The sequence below is a fragment of the Phalacrocorax carbo genome, chromosome 2, assembly GCF_963921805.1.
Source record: "Phalacrocorax carbo chromosome 2, bPhaCar2.1, whole genome shotgun sequence".
Classification (NCBI taxonomy): domain Eukaryota; kingdom Metazoa; phylum Chordata; class Aves; order Suliformes; family Phalacrocoracidae; genus Phalacrocorax; species Phalacrocorax carbo.
In genome coordinates this window covers 145,812,096-145,838,029 of record NC_087514.1, presented here as the reverse complement: position 1 = coordinate 145,838,029, position 25,934 = coordinate 145,812,096, and the positions used below count along the sequence as shown (strand labels likewise).

Below are 25,934 nucleotides of genomic sequence, written 5' to 3'. Positions count from 1 at the left end.
AATAGATTTTGCTTACATCCAGTGGTGTCCTGCTATTGCTTGAATTGACTGTCACAGCTGAAGGTCATGGAGTGAGTCAGTGACAATACAAACAGATGAAATACTGGGAAACCATTTTTTTAAAAAAATCTTACCTTACTAAAAGCAAGCACAAACTCCTGAAAAATGTGAACTTTGAAAAAGAGAAGCATCAGTTATGGTTTCTCTGCTCATCTTTCAAAGTTAAATCAACAGAAAAAGCAGTCATAATATTTGCACACCTAAATAAAACAAGCTAGGATTTGACTTAAGGACTTACTTAAAACTACTCAGTTCATTTCCCTAGTCAGAAAGAGGCTTCCTTTGTGACTTTGGATAAACTGTTTGGGACAAGGTTTTTGAAGTATCTAAATGCCTAGATGTACATTTAAGTGTGCATTGGGGTATTTGCTACAGATATTCCTAACTAACAGGTGCTGAAAATGAGTGCATATCTACCTTTAAAATGATCTTCAAGTGTTTTCCCCAGGGGTAGTCTCTGGATAACTAAAGGTCCACAAGCTCATGAATTTGGTCTATTACAAACAATGAAATTAAGAATTATTTTCACTTTAAGTGTTGATGATAAGGTAGTATGGTGCCCATGAAGCCTTTGAGAACTGACAGTGCTCTAGGAGAGCAGACTCTGTTCCCCTCTGTAATATGAGAATAATTGTACCTTCACTAGTAGCTGTCAAATAACCACAGGACACATTGTGAGACAGTCATATCATGTCGTAATGTAGCCATATTTCAAGCCTGCGTTAAGACAAGGAAAATATCCACTTGCTGCATAAAGAATATATGTTTGTTCTGTATCTTGCTCTCTGTTTCCACACTTCATCGGAGGAGGGAGAAAGAATGCATCTCCATTCTCATACAAAAAAATAAATTAGGTAAGGGGGAGTCTTATGCCAAAAACTGATAGAGTGTAAGTAGCAGAAATCACACAGTTGCATGCTGCTCAGTACATCTTGGAAGATGCTCAGCACCTCGGATTCAGGGCAGAATTTGTATATTTGTTTCAGGCTTGATTCTGCAATACTAAATTAAATGAGTCATCTTTAACTTCTGCAGAATTCCATTGAAATCAAGGACTAATTACACAAAAATCACTCAAGACAGAAGGAGTTGCAGTGAGGCCCTAAGAGAGCACAACTACATGCACTTTAGACATCTGAAAAAGCTCTTTCCGTAATGCACATCACATTTGTATGAATAAGCTAATTGCTGACTGGAAGGCGCTATCGGTGTTTATTAAATGTGACAGTTCAGAAGCAACATCTGGCTCAGGGAACCCCTTGACTTGAGGAGCCTGGAAGGGTTATCAGGGAAAAAATAATTTAAACACATTTTGTATAATCATTCATAAGCATTTGCTATGGGTGACCATCAGAGGTGGGATAATGCAGACGGCAGTTACTCTGACAGTTACTATAGTCCAATGCTTGACTGTCAGAGATTCCATCACATGTATGAGAAACTATATTACAGTCAGAAAAGTACATTCTCAGATCTCTAGATAATAAACTTCAACATTTACACTTGTCATTTTTTACCTGCCACAGTGGACCAGTAAGATACGACCACTGAGGATCTTTATGTTGACAAAGTAGATAATGCAGATATTATAATGAGATCGCTGTATGCCATTTAACAATTTAGTTTTGCTATGCTTTCTAGTTTTATAGAAATACATCTATTCTATGTACTAAGAGGTAACAAACTTTTCTCCTTCAAATTATTCAACTATGGTTAGTCCACTTTAATTATGGCATATAAAAGTGTTTTATTCTTTTCTTCAACCAGACTGGCAGAGATCACTTAGAGCATTCAACTAGAACAGTCTCAATAAAAACTAATCAAAAGCTCATGTGAGTTTGAGCATGGGATCTGGTAAACTCAGCAACAAATAAAACATAATTCTAAACATTCATGTTTACAAAAAAAAAAATTACAAAATCTGAACAATAAGTTATTAAAGTGAAATAGTTATCTACTCCTCAGATATAAAAATACCAGCAACTTAATTTGTATATCACTATAGCAGACATGACAAAATAATGAATAATGCTATCCACTGTCATAAGTGGTACTTCAAGATTTCCAGCTGAAAACTTATATTTTAATTTTCTGTTCATATATTGCCAAAAGTAAGAGACAAAGCCAGCCTAATAGTAATCCAAGGTTCTGTAGGAGAAACATCAACCAGGGTCGCCGTGTCTGAATATGAGTCATTTCAGGAAGCTAAAAAAAGAATGAGACACCAGAATGAGAGCCAGATATATTCATCTCTGGGAAAAGAAGTCTTATGGGAAAAGAAGGCAAACTTCATTAAAAAAACTTGTAAAATGCTGAGTTTCTGAATATAGCTATTAATCTGTAGAATGTTCTGTACATTGCAACAATGCCGATCTTGACAGCGAAATATTTAAATTAATCAAATTCTGCCCAAAATGGTTCTCTTACTAGCACCAACAAGAACTATAAATGAGATTCCAAAATCTGTTAACTTCTCAATAGTTTTTAGTAATTTCATACAGCTGTCTGTAAGGAAGTGCTTATTCAGTAAAATTAGTGATTCCCTTGTGTGGGAATAAACTAGTTTGATTTTTTTTTGTTTCAGTACTATATATAGGGTCAATCCTGCTCTTACTGAAATAACTGGCAACACTCCTATTTACTTGGGCTTTAGTAAACATACAAGTAGAAAACAGGACCTTTCAAATATGCTTAAAAAGTTACATTTAATATTTTTTTCTGCAAGTTTTAAATCAAGTAAAGGAACAGAGCAGCTGTTTATAATAATTTTAAAAGCTACGTATGCTGACCTTCCTACATGGTCTCTTTCATCAAAGTTTTAAACAAAACGTGTGTCTTTTAACAGAACCTGTGGAAATGATGCCTTAGGCTCAGACTCTCTTAGTATTTATGCTTTATGTGTTATAGACTCCAGGGGAGACACTAATGACTGCTGATACTTTGGCATCAACTTTGGAAATAAATATAGAGCAATGACCTGGTACTGACCTTTGGTTTTGGTTGTGGGTTTTGTCTATTTGCTGTGAATCTCAAAACAAGAGCGAGTGGTCCTGGCACTCTCCCATCACGTTGCCCTCCTGCTCCACTCACAGCCTGTGCTTGAATGAAGCTACTTATTTCCTCTGCTCTTTAGAGCCTCCTCACAGGAGCTGTAACAGCATCAGCCACTGGGAGACAGTGGAGTGGTGCTGATCAAGGAGGCTAAGAGGGTATGTTTACATCTATTTGCTCTGCTTGTCCTTCCCTCTGTCAGAGGGGGGGGTCTCTGGGTCTGCTTCTCCTGCACTCTTCTTTCTCTGGAAGCTGGCATGGGCCCAAAAGAAAACTATGGTGAAAAATATGCCTCCACTTTAAAGTTTTGCATAAGAATAACAGGCAAACCCTAAGGTCCTGGCTCTTCATAACAGCTAGGCAGTGGTTTAAATCATGGTACAAATTTGCACCTTAGAAACTCATGTGGTTATATTTAATTTGTATTTAAGGATCATCAGAAACATTTAGTCTAAAGCCAATGTAAACACCTCAAAGTTCTGATGTAAATAAAAATCTGAACTGACAGCTTGTAAGTGTTCTGAGCATTGTGGGTTTTGTTCTGTGTATAAGTAAAAACTGTTAATTAAGGCCTAGGCCTGAATCCAGGGTTCCAGTCTAAACCTTTGGTCTTTCTAATTCATCCTTATAATCAGTCTATTTTGTCCTCTTCCCCAGTGCATGAGTGAACAAGTACTCTAAATAAGAAACTTTTTCTCTTCCCACTGCAAAAGCTGGTATTTTCTCCTATTGCTGTCAGTGCCAATTTACAAGTTACACACATGCACAGTCGGTTCCTAAGAAAGTTTTAAGAAGAAATTTTCAGCAGGTAGTATCCTTCCTATGTCCAATGCAGATCTCTCCTCCCTCCACCTAGCCTATGTGCATGTTATCGAGCTCACAGGCCTTACCTATAGTCTTACCTAGTGTGACATCCCTGCTTATCTCTTTGAAAACAAAAGCTGATTGCTGACACAGTATCTGTTATGGTTCCCCAACTCTCTCTGAACTCACCTATACACAAGTGTGTGTGGTGCACCAAGGAAATCCTTGTTGTTTGGGAAGCATAGGCCTATTCAACTGGCAGATGCAAAACACTTCACAAATCAAGGGAAGATAGCACCACATCCAAGATGTTGGATGCCATCACACTGACTAAAGCTTCAAGTCTCTTGGAGGCAAAGGAGTTACTGTTAATCAAGGGACAGCTCTGTTCCCACTCCAGCTCATGTTTTCATCATGAGCACACAAAAGATGCAAAATATTAGGAAGCAGCATGCTGAAAGAAGGCATGAAGGGCTCTCAACCATGTGCTGGCTAAACAAGAGTTCTACCAAGCTGGGGCAAATATGACACGACTGCTGCACTGCAACAGCCCAATAAGCCACTTTAAAAACACTCCTGTATTTCCAAAATCTGAAAGATTTTTAAGGTTAATCAGAGGAAATGTCAACTAGTTGCCTCAGGGAGTGGTTCGCTAGCTCCTATTTCTTGACATCCTTACTGTCTTTCTTGCTTCTTTCAAATTAGACAGTAATTCTTTCTGGTCAGGAACCATATAAACAAATATGATCTGTACAATCACTGAGAAATGACGTCCCAGTCCTTGGGGTTTAATACAATGCATGTAATTTCATAAATATTTATCCATAATGATTACTTCATAGATAATCAATTAAGAGGCTGATACAGGATTTTCAAGTTTGTTTCCCAAGAGGAAAAGGGGACATGTTTTGTCAAAGAAATGATTCACTAGGAGTGAATTGGTCTGTTCCCTTCCATATATTGGTGTCTCCAGTTTCAATTCAGATTAAAGGTATGTTAAACTTCTGCAGAATTCCTTGGTGAAAAATGATGAAGGATATAAATAATTTTATCTTTTGTCCTTTTCCTTAGATTTCTAAAATGATTAGTCTAGCCTGCTTGTTAATGGAGCTAGAATGCCATTTGTAGAAATGAAAAACCTTTAATTAACAACAGAATTAGCTCTGTGCAACCTTGACTGTGGCAGCAATCTCACAGTGCTGTCCTGTCAATGAACCTCCACCTCATACCCCTCAATGTTCTTCAGTGCAGAAACCAGTGAGGCTGTTCAGCTTTATTTAACTGCTGCTCTCTTATTGAACTGCTGCTCTGACAAGCACATGAATATGTGAAAGCCCATTAAAAAATACTGAAAATTATAGTTAAGCTTTGTACACCATTGGCAGCAACACTGATGATTGCTGTTTGTTGATGAGAATGCAGCAGAGAACAGAAGTTGTTTCTGTGCAGAAAGTTGAAAAATACAGAAAGCATGGCTGATTTTCTTTTGAGAAGTACTATACAAACATACAAAACTTTTCAGATCTATAGATTCCTGCAGTGCTACAGGAATATTTTTTAAAATAAAATAATCCCTGTGATATTCAACACTTGCACTTCTGACAAACACAGGTGAGCAATCCAATGGCAGTTCTTTTGACAAAATGCAGAGAAAGGTTAATTTGAATCCTTTCAATAAAAGGGAGGTAAAAGAAATAAGATCCTCCCCTCTCTCTCCCTTTTTTCTCCTCTTCACATCAAGAACAAGATTATGGTGACAAGCTGAGAACAAGGGAAATCATGTCCTTGTCTCTGCCTGGAACTTTGTCATCTCTTGGGATTTACAGCTGGCTCATTACTTTGAGGGAATAACCATGGTGTTGTTCTAGGAGCTTGTGGATCCCTGAAGGATGCTGATCCTACACTGAAGGAAAAATATGCCTAGATCATTCTTAGCTGCATTAGCAAAACCATGCCTGTTGAGTAGGTAGGCAGCCTCACTTCCAAATTTCTGTGTCAGAACAAGATTCACCTTGCTACACAATGATCTTTTCTGTTATTTACCACCTCAGTCAGGACTCTTGACACATCCACAATCCTTAGGCAGTTCCCTCATAAGCTCTTAGGAGCACATTATGTTCACTTTTTTGTTACAGAAGCAAAAATACACCCAAGGTCTAAGGTCTATATTACAAATAGATTTTAAAATAGATTATAACACTGGCATAGCACATCAGTTTTAAACTATTATGCTTAAACCTGGTAAGTGTGATCTCAGGCATGAGGTGGGGGGTAGTAGTGAACACAACAGAGAGAAAGCCAAGCTTGGGAAAAACACAGTAATAATTTATGAAGAGACAGACCTCTTTGTTCCCCGCTCTTCATGTAATCATTCAAAATATTCTGTCTGTGTTCAGAAGCTTGCAAGCAGCTTCACATTAACACGTTGGTTAAAGAGCCATGTGACAAGGCTGGCGAGGTAGTTAAGTTCTGCATTGTTACAAATTAACAGTTGGCATCTCTTCAATAAATGATGTGGCCTAAGGCATTTGCATGAGTTATGATTCCACCGCATTCTTCCACAGTCCTTAGACCTTCCTCCTACTGTATATCTTCACATTTTTTTTCTCCTATAGTCAGATCATTGCTATTGAACAGGGCGTATGAAAAATGTTGGGGAAATATGAAAAAGTTGAGGCAATCTGATGGGTTTTTAATTGCTTAGGAGCTCATTCAAACCTCTCTGGGATAGAAAGGCTGTCCAGGAAGAGCACAGGATAAGCAACTTGCCATTTAGTTCAGAAACAGCAAATTAATGTTGAAACAATGGATGAAAAATATATTAAGAAAAGGAGCTGTAAAAAGAAAAAATGTAGCCAACTTCTTCAAGATTTCAAAAAACCCTGCAGGTTCAAATATTTCTTAATGTTGTACTAAGTAATTCTATGAGGCCTAAAAAAGATATTGTTTACCATTCCCCCTTTAAAAGTCCTTTATGCCTTTCTCATCTATTACCCTTTTAATGGCCTTTATTTCACCTTTTTATTACTAATTATATGTAACATGGTAGTGGCAAGAAACAAAACCAGGCTATTGTTCTAAGCACTGTAGACACACAGGGCAGACAACATGCTCTTCCCAAGAAGCCTATGAACTCTTTTTCCCTCCAAGTTCATCCACCTGCATTTGTCGACACTCATCTGTGATGTGGTTATGTCAAAAAGAAAATATAACAACAGACTGAAGTTCTCACCATTTCTGCTAAAGATAAATACAAGAACATTCCAGCTGTAACAGTAAAAATCCAGTTTTGAATGCATGGGTCAGTTGATACAGAAAGGCCAATATAAAGTCCTAAGAATGCTGTTAGCGCACTTATAAAATTCATCAAAATTGCAATCTTCGTGGGGAGCCCCGTACTTAGCAGCACAGCAAAATCTCCTGCATAGAGAAAAAGACAGAAAATTTATTATTCAGCTGATAAAAGTGTTTGTAAGACTCTTGGTAATAAAACATGAAGGAAAATAATTAAGATATGCACAAAGATAGGGAATGATGGAGGACTGCCCTTAGATTTCTGTAGAATTAATTAAAAACTCATCCTGTGTGAAAAAAACAAACCGAAAAACCCATATTGACTGATATTTGTTTAGCTGTTCCTAAAGTTAGCCTACAGTATACAGGAGTGGCTTTCTGTTAGTTCTCAATGTTCTGTGACATTTCCAACTTGGGCACACGCAAAAGTGAAGCCACATGCTTTCCCAGAGTTTCTAAATCTTTCTCGACTGGGAACTTGCCAGTTCAAATCATGTGAGTGGATTTGCATCATGGTCTTTGAGTGTTTTACAGGTGCTGCAAGTCAGAAAAACCTATGCCAGTCTGATTCCAGTTTGACTTTAATTCCACTGATTTCAGACCTAATTATTTTTGGTAAATCGTACATCAGAATCCCATCACATATTTTTCTTCTAAATTAAGCTATTTCATAACAGGTGCACAGTAGGAGTTTTAAAAAATTATTTTCTGTGAGTGTAGAAATGCCACTTTGACACTGGGGTGCTACTGCCCCAGAATTAGGAAGGTCTGTCTTTGGAATTAACTGTTCAGTATTGTGGTAATTTCTTTGCCACGCAAACAAGAGTTTTACAGCAATTCCCCATCTCACCTTTTTGTTTGGGGAAGCTTTCTACATAGACAGCACATGAAATCTTCTGTCATTTAAGAATAGAAATGAGAATCTGCAGTTCTCATCTCAAACTTCCCAGCTTATGTATGTTCATCAACACAATGTCAGGAACAGTGTCCATCATACTAAAAGATTTACCACAAGGAGATAACTGAGGGTAATGTTCAATAGAACTATCTTTCTGTCCTGTCTGCTAGTAAAATGGGTCATATATCTTCTCTTATTATCTTGTTACTCTTGTTTAGCAGCAGGAATGAGGGTAGCATGAGGAACACATTGTTAAAAGGCTCTGCTGCATATTAAAGCTCTTGGATAGCCCGTTGTGTCATGCATGCCCGTTACGCACACATGGCTCTTGCTCACAGCTTACTATTTTTTGTGTCTGTACACATGAGAATAGTGGGTGACTCTTGACCTGATGGCATTTACATTTGGAGAAGATGAGATGGGATGGCATCCAATAATGAGGGCAGAAGCCTCCCCTCCTTTTTGTGAAGGGGAAAGAGAAGAAAACAGCTTCTTTATATATCTATCTCACACATTAATATTATAGTTCATGGTGCTATAATCAAGAAGAATTTCCACTAATGTCATACAAGAAAGAATTCTTTGGGAAACATGGAACTACAAAGCCAATCAGGAAAATACACATATATATTTCTTACCCATTTCATGAGGAATTTCATGGCATAAAATAGCAATAGTCGTTGTCACACCTGTTTCTGTTGAGGATGAGAATGCTGCTCCTATTACCAAGCCATCAGCAAAATTGTGAAGACTATCACCCACCAGAACCATTATTGCTAACAAGCTAATTTTCTTACCTAGGAAAAAGCAAATAAACAACAAAAACCCCAGCAGTTTTAACACAAACAGATATTGTAATTTTTGCTATGTTACAGATTGTTTGGGTTTTGTCCCATACCACATTATGAACACTCAAAATAATCAGAGGACAAGAGTGTTTATCTGCTTTGCACTTGTTATTATATGTCTTTCAATATACTTGAAATGAAAAAGTGGGTTGTAGAATAATTCAGAGCTGCAAATACCAGGAATAACCTTCTTTATTTTTATGGGGTCAACTCTTAGACAAAAACTTAGAGCTCGGTTTGACTGCAGTCTCATGATAAGTCCTGAAGATTTCCATTAATCTTTCCTTAGTTGATCAAATTCACACAAGATTTCTTGCATTCTAGATGTTTGAGGTTTTGGTTTTTTGTGGTTTTTTATTTGGTTGGGTTTTTTTGTTTGTTTGGGGTTTTTTGTGTTTTTTTTTTCTTCTTAAAAGGTGGGAGTTTTCCCACCACCACTCACAGAATTGCACAGCTATAATGAAAATGAATATTTAGTCTCATGCAGCTGATCATTTTAATACTGTAAAGTGTGTTAATACTAAGTAATATTTTCAGGGTCTGTTTTTTATGAGATTGTATCACAGTGAGACAGAGATGAAAGGCAACAAGCCTCAGAGTATCACTATTGGTAGAGCATTACAGCATGCTCATTTCCAACTTTTGGTCCAATCAATTAATGGCGGTATGCTCATAGTACTCTGGTCTGCAGCATCAGTCATGGATGCAGATGGCTGTTTTTCTTTCCCATATTGTTCTGTGACCTTGCTTTAGTGTGGAACAGCACATTGGATGGTCATGATCAGGCATGTGAGATGAAAGGAAAGGTGCTACTAGTGATAAAAGTACTGAAATCAAGCTAGGGAATTAGGGACGATCTCTCTATCCAGCCTGTAACCCCGACAGCCATGTAGCATGCTGAATGGATTCAGGGGGAGGGATTTTATCTCTTCAAGTACCAATGAGGCTCCATACATAGGCTTAATGTCTAGGCTTAGCAACATAGAATTGGCTCCCCTATCCTGTACTTTGATCCTCTCATTTTATCCACAGTCTTACAGGCAGGGCCTTCTAGTGCCTCTCAGGAAACCCATCCAGCTTGCCTCTACACAGTATGGATAGAACACACTGTAAAGCATTGCTTTTATGCCTGAAGAAGCAGGTCATGTTATGGGCCCTAAACATCATGTGCTTTCCTGACTTTTGTTGGCTCCACACAGAAATATTTTGACAGTCTAAGGAGCTAATGTGGAGCTGCACATAACTGTCTGAATATAGTTATTACAAGGTTCAACTTCAGTAATTTTTCCAGAGGTGACCATTTTATAGTGATGGGGGAGATGCTTTTTGTACAGAAACTGGCTAGAACTGAAGTCTTCAGACTATTATTGAAAAAAAACACACAGCACATAAAAGCCTAACAACTGTATTCAGAAAATCCTCCCTAGTTGCCTGGGAGCTCTGCGGGTTCAGAAAAATTGGCAGGCTTGTTAGATTTTCCTGCCAGCTTACAGAGCCAGATGTGGATGTCCCCAGTTTGCACAGTTCTTTCTAAACACTATGGGCAGTTTATAATCAATAGTGCAGACCATGAATTACACAGAAATAATAGATTGCTGCATTGCATTAAGTCTGTGATTTGTAATAAGCACTGACAGGGGCAAAATCATGTCCTGCCCTGAGATATTATTAGTCTGTTTTATTCAAGTGTCTGATTGTTGAAGAAGCTATACCTTGGTTACTGGAACTCACTCCAGCATGTTGTCTATAATATAACATAGGGATCAGGTTATTATGAAGCAATTGCAAACGTGAGCTTTGTAAACTTACTTGACTGAAAGTTAAGAAGATGCATATATAAACAAATCTGAATGTTTATCTTACTTTCAGCCTATTTGAAAGCAACTTTGTTACTAGCAATTATCTCACAGCGCTATATTGCTGTAACAGTATCTATTAACTTATTACCCTATTTCTACAAAGCCTCTTCTTCTTTAACAATCTTACATTTATTTTTGATAATTTTCTCTGCTTAAATAGGGTATCAGAAATCATCTATTCCATAACTTTCATAAAGCTAATGGGTGCAGTACTCCCACTGCAGATTGTTTTTTAAGCTTTGAGTAAGAGTTCAAAGCAAACATTTATCCATAGTTAGATCTTTTCTCCAATGTTTTCATTACTCATACAGCAAAAATATTACTAGTTAATGTAAAGTCTCTCTGAGCATACCAATTATAAAATGCTACTCTCTGATCTTTTCAGATACTGGTAGGACAAGCGTGGATAAATGAAAGAGGGCCAGTAAGACATCTTTTTCTTCCAGTAGCTTCTTGCTTTCTGAGTTATTCACTGGCTACGTAAGGTGACTGACTCCTCTCACAGTCCTACTTGACATGTGTTTATAGTGAAGTCTGGCATTTCTGGAGACGTCAGGCTTCTGCCTTAGAGCCACAGATTCTATTCCATTTGGGGAAAAAAAGACCTAAAAGTATCAAGGTACCCAGGTATGTTTATGCATTTAGCTCTTCATAAGAACTCTAACAACACAAACTTTTGAAAATGCGTGTCCTCAAAAAAACCCTAAAATAAAACAACCCCCTTCCCTACTATGGTTTCAATTATTATTTCTAATATAGGGGTAAAGCTGAAGCATGAGGAAAAATGGAACCAAACAAAGAGCATTACTGAGAAGCTATCCCAAATTTACTTATACACCAAATTTAGTTATTTGGAACAAATAACATTGAGATCACTAGAAATTGGTTTATGCTTAGCAGGTAGTGGTGACTGAACAGAAAGGAAACAGATAGTCACACTGAAACTGTTGCTAGATTGTGTACTGCTGGATAGGTGAGACTGAAGAAATGGAAATTCAGATTTCAAATGCCTCAGAAATGGAAATGAAGTCCACATGAACAAAGAAGGCTATTAAAAACCTAGAAGAAGATAATGACATTGTTAAATAAATCAAACTGACAACCTGAGATCTGAGATCACAAAATAAAGGGGAGTTGATCATAGTAAATAATCTGATTTTGATTAAAATGCCATTCCCTCAGCTGAATGACTACAACTCTACTGAATTTACCAAGGTCACACAAGTACAGTCCAAGGCAGAGTTTGATTTATGCTCTATTTTCTTGGTTTTTGGACTAAGCAGCAATGAAACAGAGAGGATACAAATTACTTTGAAGCTGTATGAAGGAAACAGGTTATCCTAAAACTGAGAGCCATTGTGAGCCCATAATTCCATACAGGTAATAAATTGTTATTGGTTTAAAGAGGCTATTGCTTTACTGTGTAAGAGAAGAAGGAAGCAGAATTATGTTAGTATAGTGAGCCAACAAAACAATTGTTTCACTACCTTCAGAAATAAAAGCCCAAGCAAAGTTTACAACTATAAAAATCTGTTTTGTATTAAATTTTGAGTATTTCCCTTTAAGCAAAGGCTTTTCAAAATGGTTTGCAACAGCGAGTAAACAAACACTAAAGCGTAGATAGTATAAGATTAATGAACTTCATAATTATGGAGTTGGCAGCTGAAAAGGTCTTTAAACAGAGATTAAATTATGTAGCCAAGCACCATCAGATGTGGTGATGTAGCACATAACAAATGCAGAGCTATGCCAGCTTCACACTTTCAATTCCATCTTAGGTCTGAAGGCTTTTCCTGTTACTTGTGTAGTCTTTTTATTGATACTAACTTTTTTTGCTGACCGCTTTGCTCTCTGGAGGAACTTCAGCAGACTCAGAATCTTCTGGGCTTCTCTAGTTAAAAGCAAAGATAATGGATCAGTGTTAAGGGGCTCTTCCAGCTGCTGCTATAAATACAGGAAAATATCCAATAAGTTCAAGTTTTTGCATTAAAGATAGTTGCTGTTATTTATATAGATATTATTAGAATCATTTATTAAGCACTGGCAGTGTGATTGGTAATGCAGAAACACATTTAAAAAATATATCCCTTGCCCAGAAAAGGTTACAGTCTAAATCAGGTGGGAAGAAAGACATTCATAAGCACTGTTGGAACCTAAGAAAATCATGTTTCTGCTTGAATACACAAAAATCTGAGCCTAATGCAGAACTAAAAAGGACATTGTAATTGAAATTGTATCTTTTGATTTTGTCATGACAGATGATTGTAGTTTCCTCCTGGATAGGGTGTCTATAGGATTTCCAAGGAAAAATGGGTAGACACCAGAGTCTCTCTGGAGTTCACATTCTTCACAGTCACTCTGTGAAAACACAAGACTAAAAAAGATGATCATAGGTAGGTTTCACACCCTCTCAAAATACAGGTTTTTTTCCTTCAGGGTGATACAGCCTCCAGTGCCTTGCCTCAGCCTTTAGTTAGGTGTTTGCCTTGGCATCAGGCATCACTGGCTGGGCATAGCAGCACATAAGCACACTCCACTGCAATGAGTGAAATTTACCCTTATTTCAAGTGAGGAAAGAGATAGTATCTTTGTCCTTATCCTAGAGAGTTAGTTTGATGCATCAGCCCTAAGGTTTAATTAACAGAAACTTCAGCTGTTGGGAGAGAAGGGAGAACATGAAGAATCTCTCTCTCCCTACCTCCCTGGGGCTTAGAGAAATTATTACAAATTTGTGCAAGGGTGAGATAAGCCAAAAAACTTGTTTGCTTGAAACTAGGAAAACCTGAATTTATAATCACTAGCTTTTCCTTTTAAAAACAAAGCTAAACAAAACAAAACAAAAACCCCCACCCATATTAAAGCTATTAGGCCAGCCAGTGAAGAGTCAACAGCAACACAAAAGAGTGCTTTGTTAGGGACAGCAGCACCACTCCAAAAACTATACGCGAGATGTGTACTGGCTGCAAAACAGGATATGCTTCTTGGCTGATGTTAGCTTGGTTGTGATGTGGGATATGTGCTGTAGAAGTATGGGAAGGGAAGGGAAAGGACTTGGGTTTTAAAGTCTACATTTTAAAGGAAAAATAAAAGTCTTTAATTCCCATGATTGCAGCCAGTCATATGAATTCCAGTAATTGTTCCACTTCTCTTATAATATTTATTCACATGCCACTTCTTTGAACTCTGAGTCAAAACTGCAAGACTAATCACTGACCTGAAGGATTTATAAGCTTTTCTTAGTCAACCACTGTTTGTCTTACTATTACTCACATGATTCTGAAAAATTGGCTGCTCTTGTACAAGCTAGCTAAGCCAGGCTAGTTCATGTGATCTATACATAACTTTAGGGCGATCTTGCAGCTGAGAGGAATGACAAGGTCATTCATTATCATAAACAGGAAGCTATGACGTGGCTTACAAATTAGTAAACATTCTTCACTCGTCTGTTTGCTCTGCATTCAATCGAGAGTTTCCCAACTGTGTTTGAGAGATTAGCAGTGGCTCATGAGGCTCTTACCCATCACAACTGCTTTAGTAAAATGGAGTTCATATTACAGAAGATCTCTGGAGATTCTGATTTAAATAACCAGGAACCTATGTATCTAGACAGTACATATAAACTGAAGGGATTTGTTGGAAAAAGAGAAGAGGTTAAAAGGTATGAGTCAATTTAGTTTGCAGAGATATATCTATCTGGATACTCTCCACAGACCAATTAGAAGATTATGTAACTCCTTATAGGTAAGCACCATTCCCAGTTAGCCGGCTTGTTCATGTTACTCTGCAAATCTGTGGAAAAATGCCCAAGAACAGTCCAAGATTTCATCTGTTCACTAATTATGCACTTAACTCACTGCAGAAAATCCTGAAGTTTTCCCATGGGAGAGTCTGCCCTTACATACGATAATTTTTTAAAAAAGAATGGAGGAAGAAAATCTTCAAGAATTTTATCAAAAAAAGCTAGTCCAGGAAGGGTATTGTTCTGTCAATCTGATACACACTTAAGAAAAGTTATTGTAAAAATCTGTGTTTGAAATCTCTGTAAAAGCTCATTATAAACTTCGAAATCTAGAGATTCCTGATAATCATGTAAAGTAATAAAGGACAAATCAATAAAGACTGAAAAATAATACTGATTTAGTATATTAATTTGGTTCATTTTTTTGAGGAACAGAGAAAGAATTATATAAAATCAGGGAAGTATGTCATACTGGTAACCTACCAACTGTATGGTTGAAGTAGATTTGCCTCTGCCTGAGTGTTCATTTAATTCAGATTCCACTGGAAGATCATGGGAATGTCCCCAGTGCCCATTAACTAAAGAAAGGCCCTGCTGAATGAAGAAGCTTTGCAATTAGTCCTGAAACCCAGTGAACACAGATGCAGTCTTTCTCAGCCTTTTTTGAAAGTTTATCATTTATAAGAATTTTTTTTTCCAAAACAAAATGTACTGAAAAAGATTGTTGGTTGGCATCAAAATTTCCTAAAGCTTATTTAGTTAAAAAAAAAACCCGGAGAAGTGATTCATATAAATCAGTGAGAAGCATAATGGTTTGATAAAACTTATTTTATTTTAAACCTGAAGATTAAAATTTGAAGCTGTGATGGATATAATAATTAACCTAGAGAATTAATCTAGTTCTCAGTTCTCTCCAAATAAGTATCTAAAAGGACTACTTTTTACCAAACAAACAAAATATCACCATCATCAAAATAGTCTCATTCTATTAACCTCACATAATATTCTTATGGCTGACTCAAAGATAGTGGGAACAGGGACTCATTGCTAAATCAGGCCAGCCATTAAACAGTCTGTAAAACAGAACAAGCAAAGGCTTAGCCTTCTTAAGTGACATTAATATAGCCTCCCATGCTGAGAAACCTAATGAGCCATCACACTTTGTGTTACATTATATCCTTGTGCATAATAATATTTTCAGGCACCAGCCACACTGAAATAGAGGAAAAGAATTACTATAAGCATGGCAGTGAGCAAGGAGACATTATTAATATAGGATTGGGTTCTACTGACAACAACATACATACTAGATTTTCAAATGTATTGGGATAGGGGTCAAAAAACAATTTGGAAATTTTAAGATATCATTCCTGAAAGTATGTTGTGCTTACATCTATGTCTTCCTCCTCTTCAAACAGAGCCTAGAGTAAGCAACTGTCATTGCTATTTCATGTGTACAAATTCTTCACCTGCTCCAGTGCTGGTCATGAAAGAATGCTTATAGAACACATTCAATTAACTGTTTCCTTCTTGAGTTCTATGGACCACATTCATGAAGCATACAAAATCCACAGTGCAAATCAAAACAGAAATTGGAGATCAATCTGGTAGAAGTGCTTTGGAAAGCAATTCTTAATGCTCCATTTAACTCATACAAATGATAATTATTTTCTACAATCATTTTTACTTTTATTTGCATTGTAAAATCCCAAATTAAAAGAGATTTTTTTAAAGGATAAATTGTACAAAGCTTTACCTGGTCACGTGGTGTTACCAAAAGAAAGAAACACTTTTCTATCAGAAAAAATCCATGAATTCCTCCAATTATTCCCAAAAGTTTCCAAATATATTCTTTTCCCTCATAGAAATGTTCTACTTCTTGGGCATCATGTTTATGTAAACCAAGAGTCTAAAAAAAGAGATAAAGTAAAAAAATTTAAAATACCAATGTTTTAATTTTTGCTAGAGTAATCCATAAAATGTTAATTCAATATATTTTCAAAATTTTCTTTTGCTATCTCTTTCAAATTGTGTTTTGAGCTAATCACCTGAATGTTAGGTGGATGAAATTAATTATTAGCCTCTGCTAGACTTCATCATCTCTCAATGGTGAAAGTAAAATTATTTTTAAAGGCAGTTTTATGAAGTTGCCCTTTATAAACATATATTTGATAAATTTTGTTTGGAGTACATTGATCTTTAAAGTCTAAAAAGTTACTTGCATCATCTTCAGATGTAAAATTCATATTGAAAATAATCCATAAAGCTTTCTGCTGGTGGGTGTGCTTCCATTTTTTTGCCAGTGCGCAGCATGGTAGCCCTCCTTTGCTCTGAAAGTGGGCGCTTTACAGGCTACTGGATACATCACTTAAAACTGGTGAAGGAGTATACTTTCACACTCAAAAGGTGTTTCTTTAAGAAACACTTTTGTCTGACATTCACCGAGAATTGGCTTCCTTAAACCACATTCCCACTTCTGCTGCCAGAGATGCTGTACTGAGTAGGAACAATATTTTGACCAGAATCTCAAGTGAAGGTGTGAAGCTCTCTTTCAATGACCAGTTAAAGACTACTCCTCAATATTTTGACCAGAATCTCAAGTGAAGGTGTGAAGCTCTCTTTCAATGACCAGTTAAAGACTACTCCTAACAGTTGTGTCATATCAGAGGAGACTCAGTCAGGAAAAAAAAAAAAAAAAAAGAATACACAGTGGTAAATAATTTGGTTTTTTTTTACATACTATCCTGTTCTTAAAATTTATTTATTAATTTAGGAAAAAATCATGGCACCCATTTTATTACCATTCTAGGCAGCAAGATTAATTAGTCTGACAGCCTCTACTTCTCTGGAACAATGTGTGGAGGGACTGTGGATGCCTCATACAACCTTCGAACAATTTCTCCTAAACTGCGTTACAGAATCAGAAACCCGGCATCAGAAACCTGGCTTGCACAGGACTTGTGAGTTTTCTGAAATGTTTTTGTGCAAATAGGAATTATTTTCTCTTAATTCACCATTCATTGATTTCTGTTTCTTGTTACTTGGAATGTCTCTCTGACCTACAAAGTGCAAGATGAAATGCTGGGTAGTTGGTTCACAGATTTCATGGAAAGCTTTATGTTTAAACATATGAACATTGACCAGGTTTAAATGAAACTTTTCTCCGTGCGTGTGTGTGCACACACGTGTTTGTGTGTTAACACTTTAAAAACACAAAAGTGTGCATTACCTACCTGAGGAATGAGGTGTAGCAATGCGTCTCCAGAAAGGGTCCCAACAGCCAAACCGACAAACAGCTGTAAAATGAGTGTATAGATTTCTTGACAGGAGTTAAATAAAATGAGGGTTGTACCAAACATAGATCCAATAGTAATAAGTAAAACAGCAACAGTGCTGTAACCATATTCTGTAGGGAAAAACAAAACAAGAGCACCTTTAATCCTTCAGTATTTGTATTTGAGTATTTGTATTTGTATTTGTATTTGGTTTTGAGGCCATGTTTTGCCACCTCTGTGTACAAGCACAGAGAGAAGTGATTCATTGGGCCACGTAGGTTTTTCTTGTCATGTGTGATACAGATAACAGAATTGGAAGCCTAAAACCCATTAATTTTTTTCAGGCTTTGCAGGTAATACAGTCTAATGCTTCCAAATTTCAGACATTAAAGAACTAAATAAACTGTGATTGTGCAGATTAGAGACACTCTGAGCAGCACAGTGAATGCTAGCCTGCATTTGTTCCCTCTCTTAACAGATTTATGCTTGTTATTCTATGTCCTCACATGCCACACCTGTGTATCTTTACAGTCAACACTACATTATTAGCCAAATCATATTCAGTAAACAAACAAAGGCCTAAAACCTCTGGTGAAAGTAAGCATTTAATTTAGGTTCTAAGCATAAACTTTTTGGTCCAATTCTTCAGCGTTACATGCTGCTCACATTTCCAACCTTTTGCACAACATGAATCTGATTAATCTGTATGAAAGTCTTATGATGCAGGTAAAAGGCTGATGAGAGACATAAAGGAACTAATGCCAAAATATTCAAAAGTGTCACTTAGTGTTTCACACTTTAATAGCACTGCACGTGTGCAGCACCTCATAAAATCAGACAGTAAATTTCATAGACTGCACATCCAAATACAAGGGTATAGTAGATGTTTATGGAAGGACAAGCCTTGGTGACTTAGCGAAAACAGCACAGCCTGTCAGTAAAATAGAACTGAGAATAAAACTCATGAGCCTATGCTCAGGTCACTAGGTCACGCATAGGTCAAACATGAAGTCCTTTATCTGTCTCAAGCCAGCAGAGTGTCTCTGCGGTCATGGAAACCTTCCTTTGCCAAAAAGCACAGGAAAAGGGCTGCAGAAAGGGCTCTTATTAATTCCATTCTGCGTTTGAATAGTTCAGCTTTTCTCATCTACACAGATCTCTCGCCTTTATGAGATCACTAAAATGTCATTTATTGGGCTGATGGCCTTAGACCTGGGAGAAATTCACTCAACTGTGACTTTGCCATGAACCTTGTACATGACCTGGGTAAGTTCCTTTCTTCATTTGTCCCTCAACTCCTCATCTGAAAAATGGGCATAGAAAGATAAATGCAGTAACGACTGCAAGGTGTGCAGCTAATAAGAAGAGAGATAACATAAGAAAGAAGGATTGCTGCCTTCTGGGGAGCTATAATGGTTCTTCTGTATGTTTTTCTCCTATAACTAGTCTTGGAATATCCACGAGTGTCCTTCCATGCCCTTATCTAACATGTTATTTTAATTCACACTTACAGTTCAATTAATCTGTACATTATGGAATGATAGCTCAGCTCATTCCCACAAGCTGCTTAACTTGTGTAGCTTGAAGTACAGATAGAATTTAGAGATTGAAAGTTCTGTTCCATAAGGATTGTTGGCCAGCAGGACGTGGGGAAACTTACTAGCTCCTGAAAGACTTAGTGATCTGGATCTGGCCATGTAGATATTAGGATAAAGGTATTGAAGTCATTGATCTGTAGCCTATAAGTGCTACTCTAGATGCAGGTGATTATGGTTAGATGCCCATTCCTTTTTGCTCATTCCCAGCTCCCAAATCTCCCACCAGAAATTAGTGACCCCTGTAACACACCAGCATACTTCCCAGATATCACTGGTTTAAAGTAAAAACAAAACGAGGAAACACATTAAGAAGCCCTTAGGTCAGATCAGATTCAGATTTTTTAGATAAAGGGTGGGCTAGGGATTGATAACAGGAGAGGTTGAATCAGCAGAACAGATGGGACAGAAATCCCTGGAAGCAGTGGCATGTGAGGGCAACTGCAACTGGAAACAAGCTGATTATACTCTAGCTAGTTCTTGTTCCAGCTCTGTCACACAAGTCCTGCTGCCCATGTGACTGGTTTTCTAGTTGTTTTTCTTGCCACAGTACTATCCCCAAAGCTTCTCTGCTGCAAATGCCAGCTAACATAACCTTGAAGCTATATGTAAAAGCAAAGTATAAACCTGGTGGGAATTTAACAAAATAGGTCATTATTGCCCAGCAACCCACTGATAAGGGCCTGTCATGGCTCGCCTGCTGCCTCCATCAAGCAGTCCTCTAAGACAGGAAGAAAATAAAGCTTAAAACCTTACACAGTAAAATAGAAATCTGTCTAATATGAACTTGAGACCATTGAATCTCCTCACTTCTCAATATAGTACTATTATGTGACATGTCTGCTATGAAATTACAGGGTGCATAAATCTCATCGTGTTTTGGTTTAAGTTTGTTAATGAACAAAATGTCTCCAGAAGTTAAGCTCCTACACACCTTTATCTGAATTTTCACAATACTTTACTGATAACAACACAACTCACTTTCCAAAGTTGTTGGTGGAAGCTTTGTCTGCTTGGAGTCAGGAAGCTGACATGAACAACTTAATAGTTGCTGAATGATTGCGGGACTGATTTGCTTGAAGTGGTCCTTAGAAATGGAGGAAGAACTATTTTTTAAAAATATCTTCACAAGTTCATTGGCAGAGAAACAAGCCTATGTAGAAAAGTATATACAGTTACTGAATATGTTGCATATACCTGCATTTAATGCTGAGGTTAATTATGGAATCTTAGAAGAACATAGGGTTATACAGCCTAGAAAAACTTGTTTTCCGTATACTTATTTTCTGGTTAAATGACTTAATTACTACAATCACTTCTAATTCTTGTTTTTCCAAATAAAACTTGATACCAATATGCATTTCAGAAAGACCAGAATCTTTGGGATGAAGTAGCACAATTTTTATTGAAGCCTGTTAATATCATGAGGATCTGACACAATAATATCTCTAAATACGTTCTTGTCATATGTGCTAACAAATATATTTTATTGATAAAACAAATAATATTCTTAGATAGTAATGACAGGCTGCATTAATAGCAATAATATTGCTATTAATATAAGATAGTGCCTGTATCAAGGAAGTACTGGAATTTGGCTTTGTGCTGCATCTTTAGTACGATATGGAACACCATTGCTTTTTTCATTCTTTCAACAATGGCATGCCACTTTAAGGTCAGCAAACTAAATGTTACATGCTGTAAATTTGGTCTAATGATTACTTAGTAGTTGTATAATTAGAGGTACTTAAGAATTTCAACTACTTTTTGTTCTTGCTATAAACATCTCTTTGTCAAAAAAAGGAACTTTTATTGGGAACATTTATATTTTGAAAAAAATTCATGAAGAATTATTTTTCATCTCCAGGATAAAACTTCTAGTAAAAATGTCGGCAGTTAGCATTAGAATAGTTCTAGTGTCATTTTCTGTAAGAACTTTTAAATAGAAGTCATCCAGATCAAATATGCTGTTTTAATTACAGGAATAATCTTGATTTCTTAATCTCATCAGATTAGGTGTGATTCAATTAAAAAATAAATATTTGTTTTTTTAATTTAAATTAGTCTGCATCTGAGAATCAAGGAATTCCCAAATATTCTTGTTTCTAATCACTGAAGCTTAGGTTTCTTTTGAAAGGAAATTACTATTTAAATAAATTTTTTTTAATTATAATTACTTTTAAATAACCCAGTTAAAATCCAAACCCAACACCCGACTGCCTTTGTTCATCTGTTAGTAAAGTAAAATATGCCTTGTAGCTCACTTAGAAACTGAATGAGTTGAGCCCTGATACATTTATTCTGAATACCACATTCAAGTCTTCAGGATAACACTTATTCTTGCCACCTGGATCTATTCTGTTTTGCCACCAAGCATCAAGACAGTTCAGGAGCTACCATATTGGAAAAGACCTCCAGTTTGCCTCTTCTAGGCAGTGGTTTTGACTCTAGAAGGAGGGAACACCAACAAGTAGTATCAAGTTGGAAGTCTAGCTTGTCGCTGGTTATGAGCAGCATTCCTCACTGGTCGATACAGGGACTGATGGAACAGAGTGCACCGCATTCACGGATGCTAATGGGCATGGCTGCTATTTGGAGAGATCTTGACAAGCCAAAGAAATGGACTGACAAGACCTTCATGAAGATCAGCAAAGACAAATTTGTTGTGCTTCAAACAGAATAGCCCCATGCATCAATAAAGGCTGGGAAAAACCGACTGGAAGGTATCTTTAGACAAAAAAACCTTGGGGTCCTGACAGACAACTGGAACATGAGTCACCAGTGTGCCCTTGTGGCAATGAAGGCTAACTGCATACTGGGCTACATTAGCAAAAGTGTAGCCAACAGGCAGTGGGAAGAGATTATTTCCCTCCACTCATGACATGTGAGTCCACATCTGGACCAGGTCCAGTTAAATAACCTGCAGTACAAGAAAGACATTGGCAAATTGGGGGAAGTCCAATGGAGGGCCACCAAGATGGCTAGGGAACCACAGCACATGATGCAGGAAGAGGCTGAGGGATCTGGGTCTGTTCAGTTGGACAAGAGAAGTGTTGGGGGGGGTATCTTAAGTCTTCAACCATCTAATGGGGGTTATAGTGAAAATAGAGCCAGAGTCTTCTCAGAGATGTACAGAAAAAAAATGATGAGATGCAATAGGTATTAGTTGCAGCAGGGAAAATTTCAGTTTCTAATAATTAAAAAAAAACACAACAACATCAAAAGGAGGGCAATAAAGCACTGGTACAGGTTTCCGAGAAAGACTGTGGAATCTCCATCTTTGGAGACATTCAGAATTCAGCTGGACATGGCCCTGTGAAACTTGATCTTTGATGTTAGAACTGTTTTGAGAAGTAGGATAGACAAGATGAGGTCCAGGATTACTATGAACCTAAATTTTAATGTGATCTTGTTATCAGGAATTTGAAATGAAAAAAGCAAGATCTCATCTGGAAAATAAACTGTCTGCCCACACATAAAAAATAATGCTTATTTAGTAAAATGTTCTTGTAAGACTTGAGGCATGAGGACTTGCATCTTTTCTAGTTGCAAGCCCTAGCCTTTTAAGCTTTTTAAGACAGGAAGGCAGAGTACTAAGTCTCCATTAGTAAAGGAACTATATGTGTACTCCTGGAGGATGATATTGAAGAAACAAGTAAATTGAATTTGGATATTCTCATACGAAAAACTGGATGGATGGATGACTTTCGTTTCCAAAATCCATGTTTCTTTAATGACGAATAATAAATGAATACCTAGATATTGTGACATAGTTAAATGGAACTTAGTATCATTGCTCTTATTATATCATCTGCTACTTCCTTGTTTTATATGCATTTTTTAAATCAGTAGAGACCATGATGACTTGAAAGCAGTGACCTTTTTTCTGTGATAATGTTTCAAAATATAATTCCTATCTAAAAATCAAATCACAGATCTTAATGTAGTTAGCAAACACAAGTCATAAATGAGTCAATGCTTCATATGTAGCAGCATCTGTTACTAATGGAGCACAATGGCTATCTGCACAATGGATATGTGCAGAAAGTAGGAGCCAAAATTAGCAACACAACAGTGAAACACAAAGCCTTCTAATGGAATGATATGTCAAAGAAAAGCTAGAAAGCTATAGCTACAAAGAAGAGGAATAGAATGAAATCAAGAAACTAGGAATTAATACAGAAGAGAACTTATCTTCTCTTCAGATGTTTCTTTGTGATTTTTTTTTAATCTATACAGAATATTTGGCTCTCAGTTTGACTCCCAAGCCTCAGATAGCTCTGCTGCACACTTATCTTTTGAGTTACAGTCAGTCTCAGAAGTTCAAGAAATCAAAACCTGTGTTTTATAAATTTTTCTATTGCTGGAGAACAATTTTATTTCTTGTACAGACAGTGTTGCTATGGATTTCTGTCCTTCATAATTTAAAATTAATATGAAAGACATTTAAAATGACCTTCATTTGAAATTATTTTGAGACCCTATTATGTCTTATCATGCTGATCAGCACGATTCTCTTTTGTGGTCAGCTGGAAAGAAATAAACATACCAATAGAATATGTATTCCAAATACAACAAAATTACACAGATAGATATCTATTAGAATGGCATTTAACCAGATGCCATTTGCCTCAGTTCTACCTCATAAAACGACCACACAGCAAAAGTCAATTGCACATTGCTTATTCTCCTAAATGGAGAAGAAACATTGTCTTTGAGTTAACTTAAATTGTAAAGAACTGAAAACAATAGAAACATGTATTTCAAATGTATACATCAAAATATATACCAAGTATATACTTTGAAGTCTCCTTTTTTTTTGTCTAGAGAATGTCTTCCAGTCTAAAGGCTGGAAGTTAGTTACCATCTTAATAATTATTATAAACAAAATTTATTTATTTTCAAATATTTAGGGTAAGGATAAAATCACCTGCAATGAGCCACTGTCCTTCAAAGCCCTCAAAGTGGATGCTGGGTAGTAGCTAAAGTTCTGTCTTACAGACCCTATACTTTCTAAAGGAGGTTTCTGGACTCCATAGATGGCTACTAAAAGTGTTTGGAAATGCCCAATCTTCAGTTTACAGAAGCCTTTTAAAAAACAGCTTACACAGAAACCTTAATTTACTTTTTCCCTTAGTACAGAACAACTCTTCTTTCTACAAGGTCACTTAAGGGGCCCTAGAAGCTCTGAGACATAAGAGCCGGAGAAATCTCTAATAAATGTGTGAAAATATTGTAGCCATGGTACTACAGTCCTCTGTGTCTGAAGAAACACCTGATCCTGTGTAATATTAACCATTCTGTTAGCCCCTCCCAGCTACTTTAATCACACATTCAACAACCATAAAGTTCTTCCCCCAATTAATATTTAAACAAATAGAACTATATTAAAATATATTTTTATCAGTATCTACATGACTTTTTGAAACGAATAAATTTTACCTCAGAAATATTGTAACCTTTGCAAACCAATTTGAACTTTTATCACTGAAATTCTGTGACCAATACTATAATAACATTAAAAAAAAAGATTAACCTGGTCCCAATCTGTGTTCCTTTCATGATCTTCAAAATAACCTTTCAGATAGCGTCCTTTTGTATGGTTTCCTTCAACTGGGATACTTCTGGTTCCAATATCTCTGACTGCCATACTATAACGTCTTCTTTTGTGACTGTGGAGTTGGCCATTTACAGTGCAGGTCTTTTTGGCCATAAGCACATTTAGTAGCTGTTCTAGTTCTAGTAATTCATTAGAAAAGAAATATGTTACCATGGGAAAATACACATTTAAAAAGATAAAACCAAAAATAATTGTTAAAATTTTGTTAGTTTTAACATTAATTAATCTCCTCATTTTCATGGATTTTTCTCTCCTCAGTTTGGTTCTGTACGTAATTTCTGTTTAACACCTCTAGAAGTTCAAGACACCTGTATACTCAGCCTTTCCTCCTTTATAGTACCATACTCTGATGTTTTGCCTATGACTACCTCAGAGGAAAACAGACGTGACTGAAAGGCAATTCATCTTCCATTTAATCATTATCTACAAATTACTGCTAAATAGCTTCACTGTTCGTCAAATTTTCCCATGTAAGTGGAACACCATGCTAAGATGCCATGGTCAGGTATTTGGAGAGTCCAGAAGACCAGGAAGGCAGATGCTTTATAGGGTGTCCTGAAAGCAATCTTCAGAAGTGGAACAAAGGGCAGCGGATTTTCTCTCCCTTTGGTTAATCTGGAAGCATGCCTGTTTACAGCACTGAAGTAGAAAGGAGGGAGCCAGGATCCCTAATCCAAACCTGACACAATGCAGGGATGTATCCCATGACATAGCTTGAGTGCAAGGGGTGTGCCTGCTGATGAAATGCTTGGTTATATGAGGGGCCATACTCTATCCTATTTTACAACCTTCCTTAACCTCTGCATTTTCAAGAAGAAGCCATAGTGATAGTTTCTGTAAACCTGAGTTTGTCCATTGGAAACAAAGGCAGGCCACAAATTAATTTCAAAG

General features: G+C 36.8%; 1 protein-coding gene across 1 annotated transcript in view; it reads right to left on the bottom strand.

The window, feature by feature from the left end:
• Positions 1 to 1,081: 1,081 nt before the first annotated feature.
• Positions 1,082 to 25,934, bottom strand: part of SLC39A12 (solute carrier family 39 member 12) — a 35,121-nt gene continuing 10,268 nt past the window's right edge. Inside the window, exons 4-12 of the mRNA XM_064444735.1 lie at positions 24,960 to 25,162; positions 20,405 to 20,576; positions 17,787 to 17,959; positions 16,310 to 16,462; positions 15,037 to 15,147; positions 12,642 to 12,705; positions 8,746 to 8,904; positions 7,148 to 7,335; positions 1,082 to 2,265 (exon numbers count right to left, since the gene is read on the bottom strand). Of these exons, the coding sequence (XP_064300805.1) occupies positions 2,137 to 2,265; positions 7,148 to 7,335; positions 8,746 to 8,904; positions 12,642 to 12,705; positions 15,037 to 15,147; positions 16,310 to 16,462; positions 17,787 to 17,959; positions 20,405 to 20,576; positions 24,960 to 25,162 (1,352 nt within the window). The 3' untranslated portion in view covers positions 1,082 to 2,136. The remainder of the gene's footprint in view (positions 2,266 to 7,147; positions 7,336 to 8,745; positions 8,905 to 12,641; positions 12,706 to 15,036; positions 15,148 to 16,309; positions 16,463 to 17,786; positions 17,960 to 20,404; positions 20,577 to 24,959; positions 25,163 to 25,934) is intronic.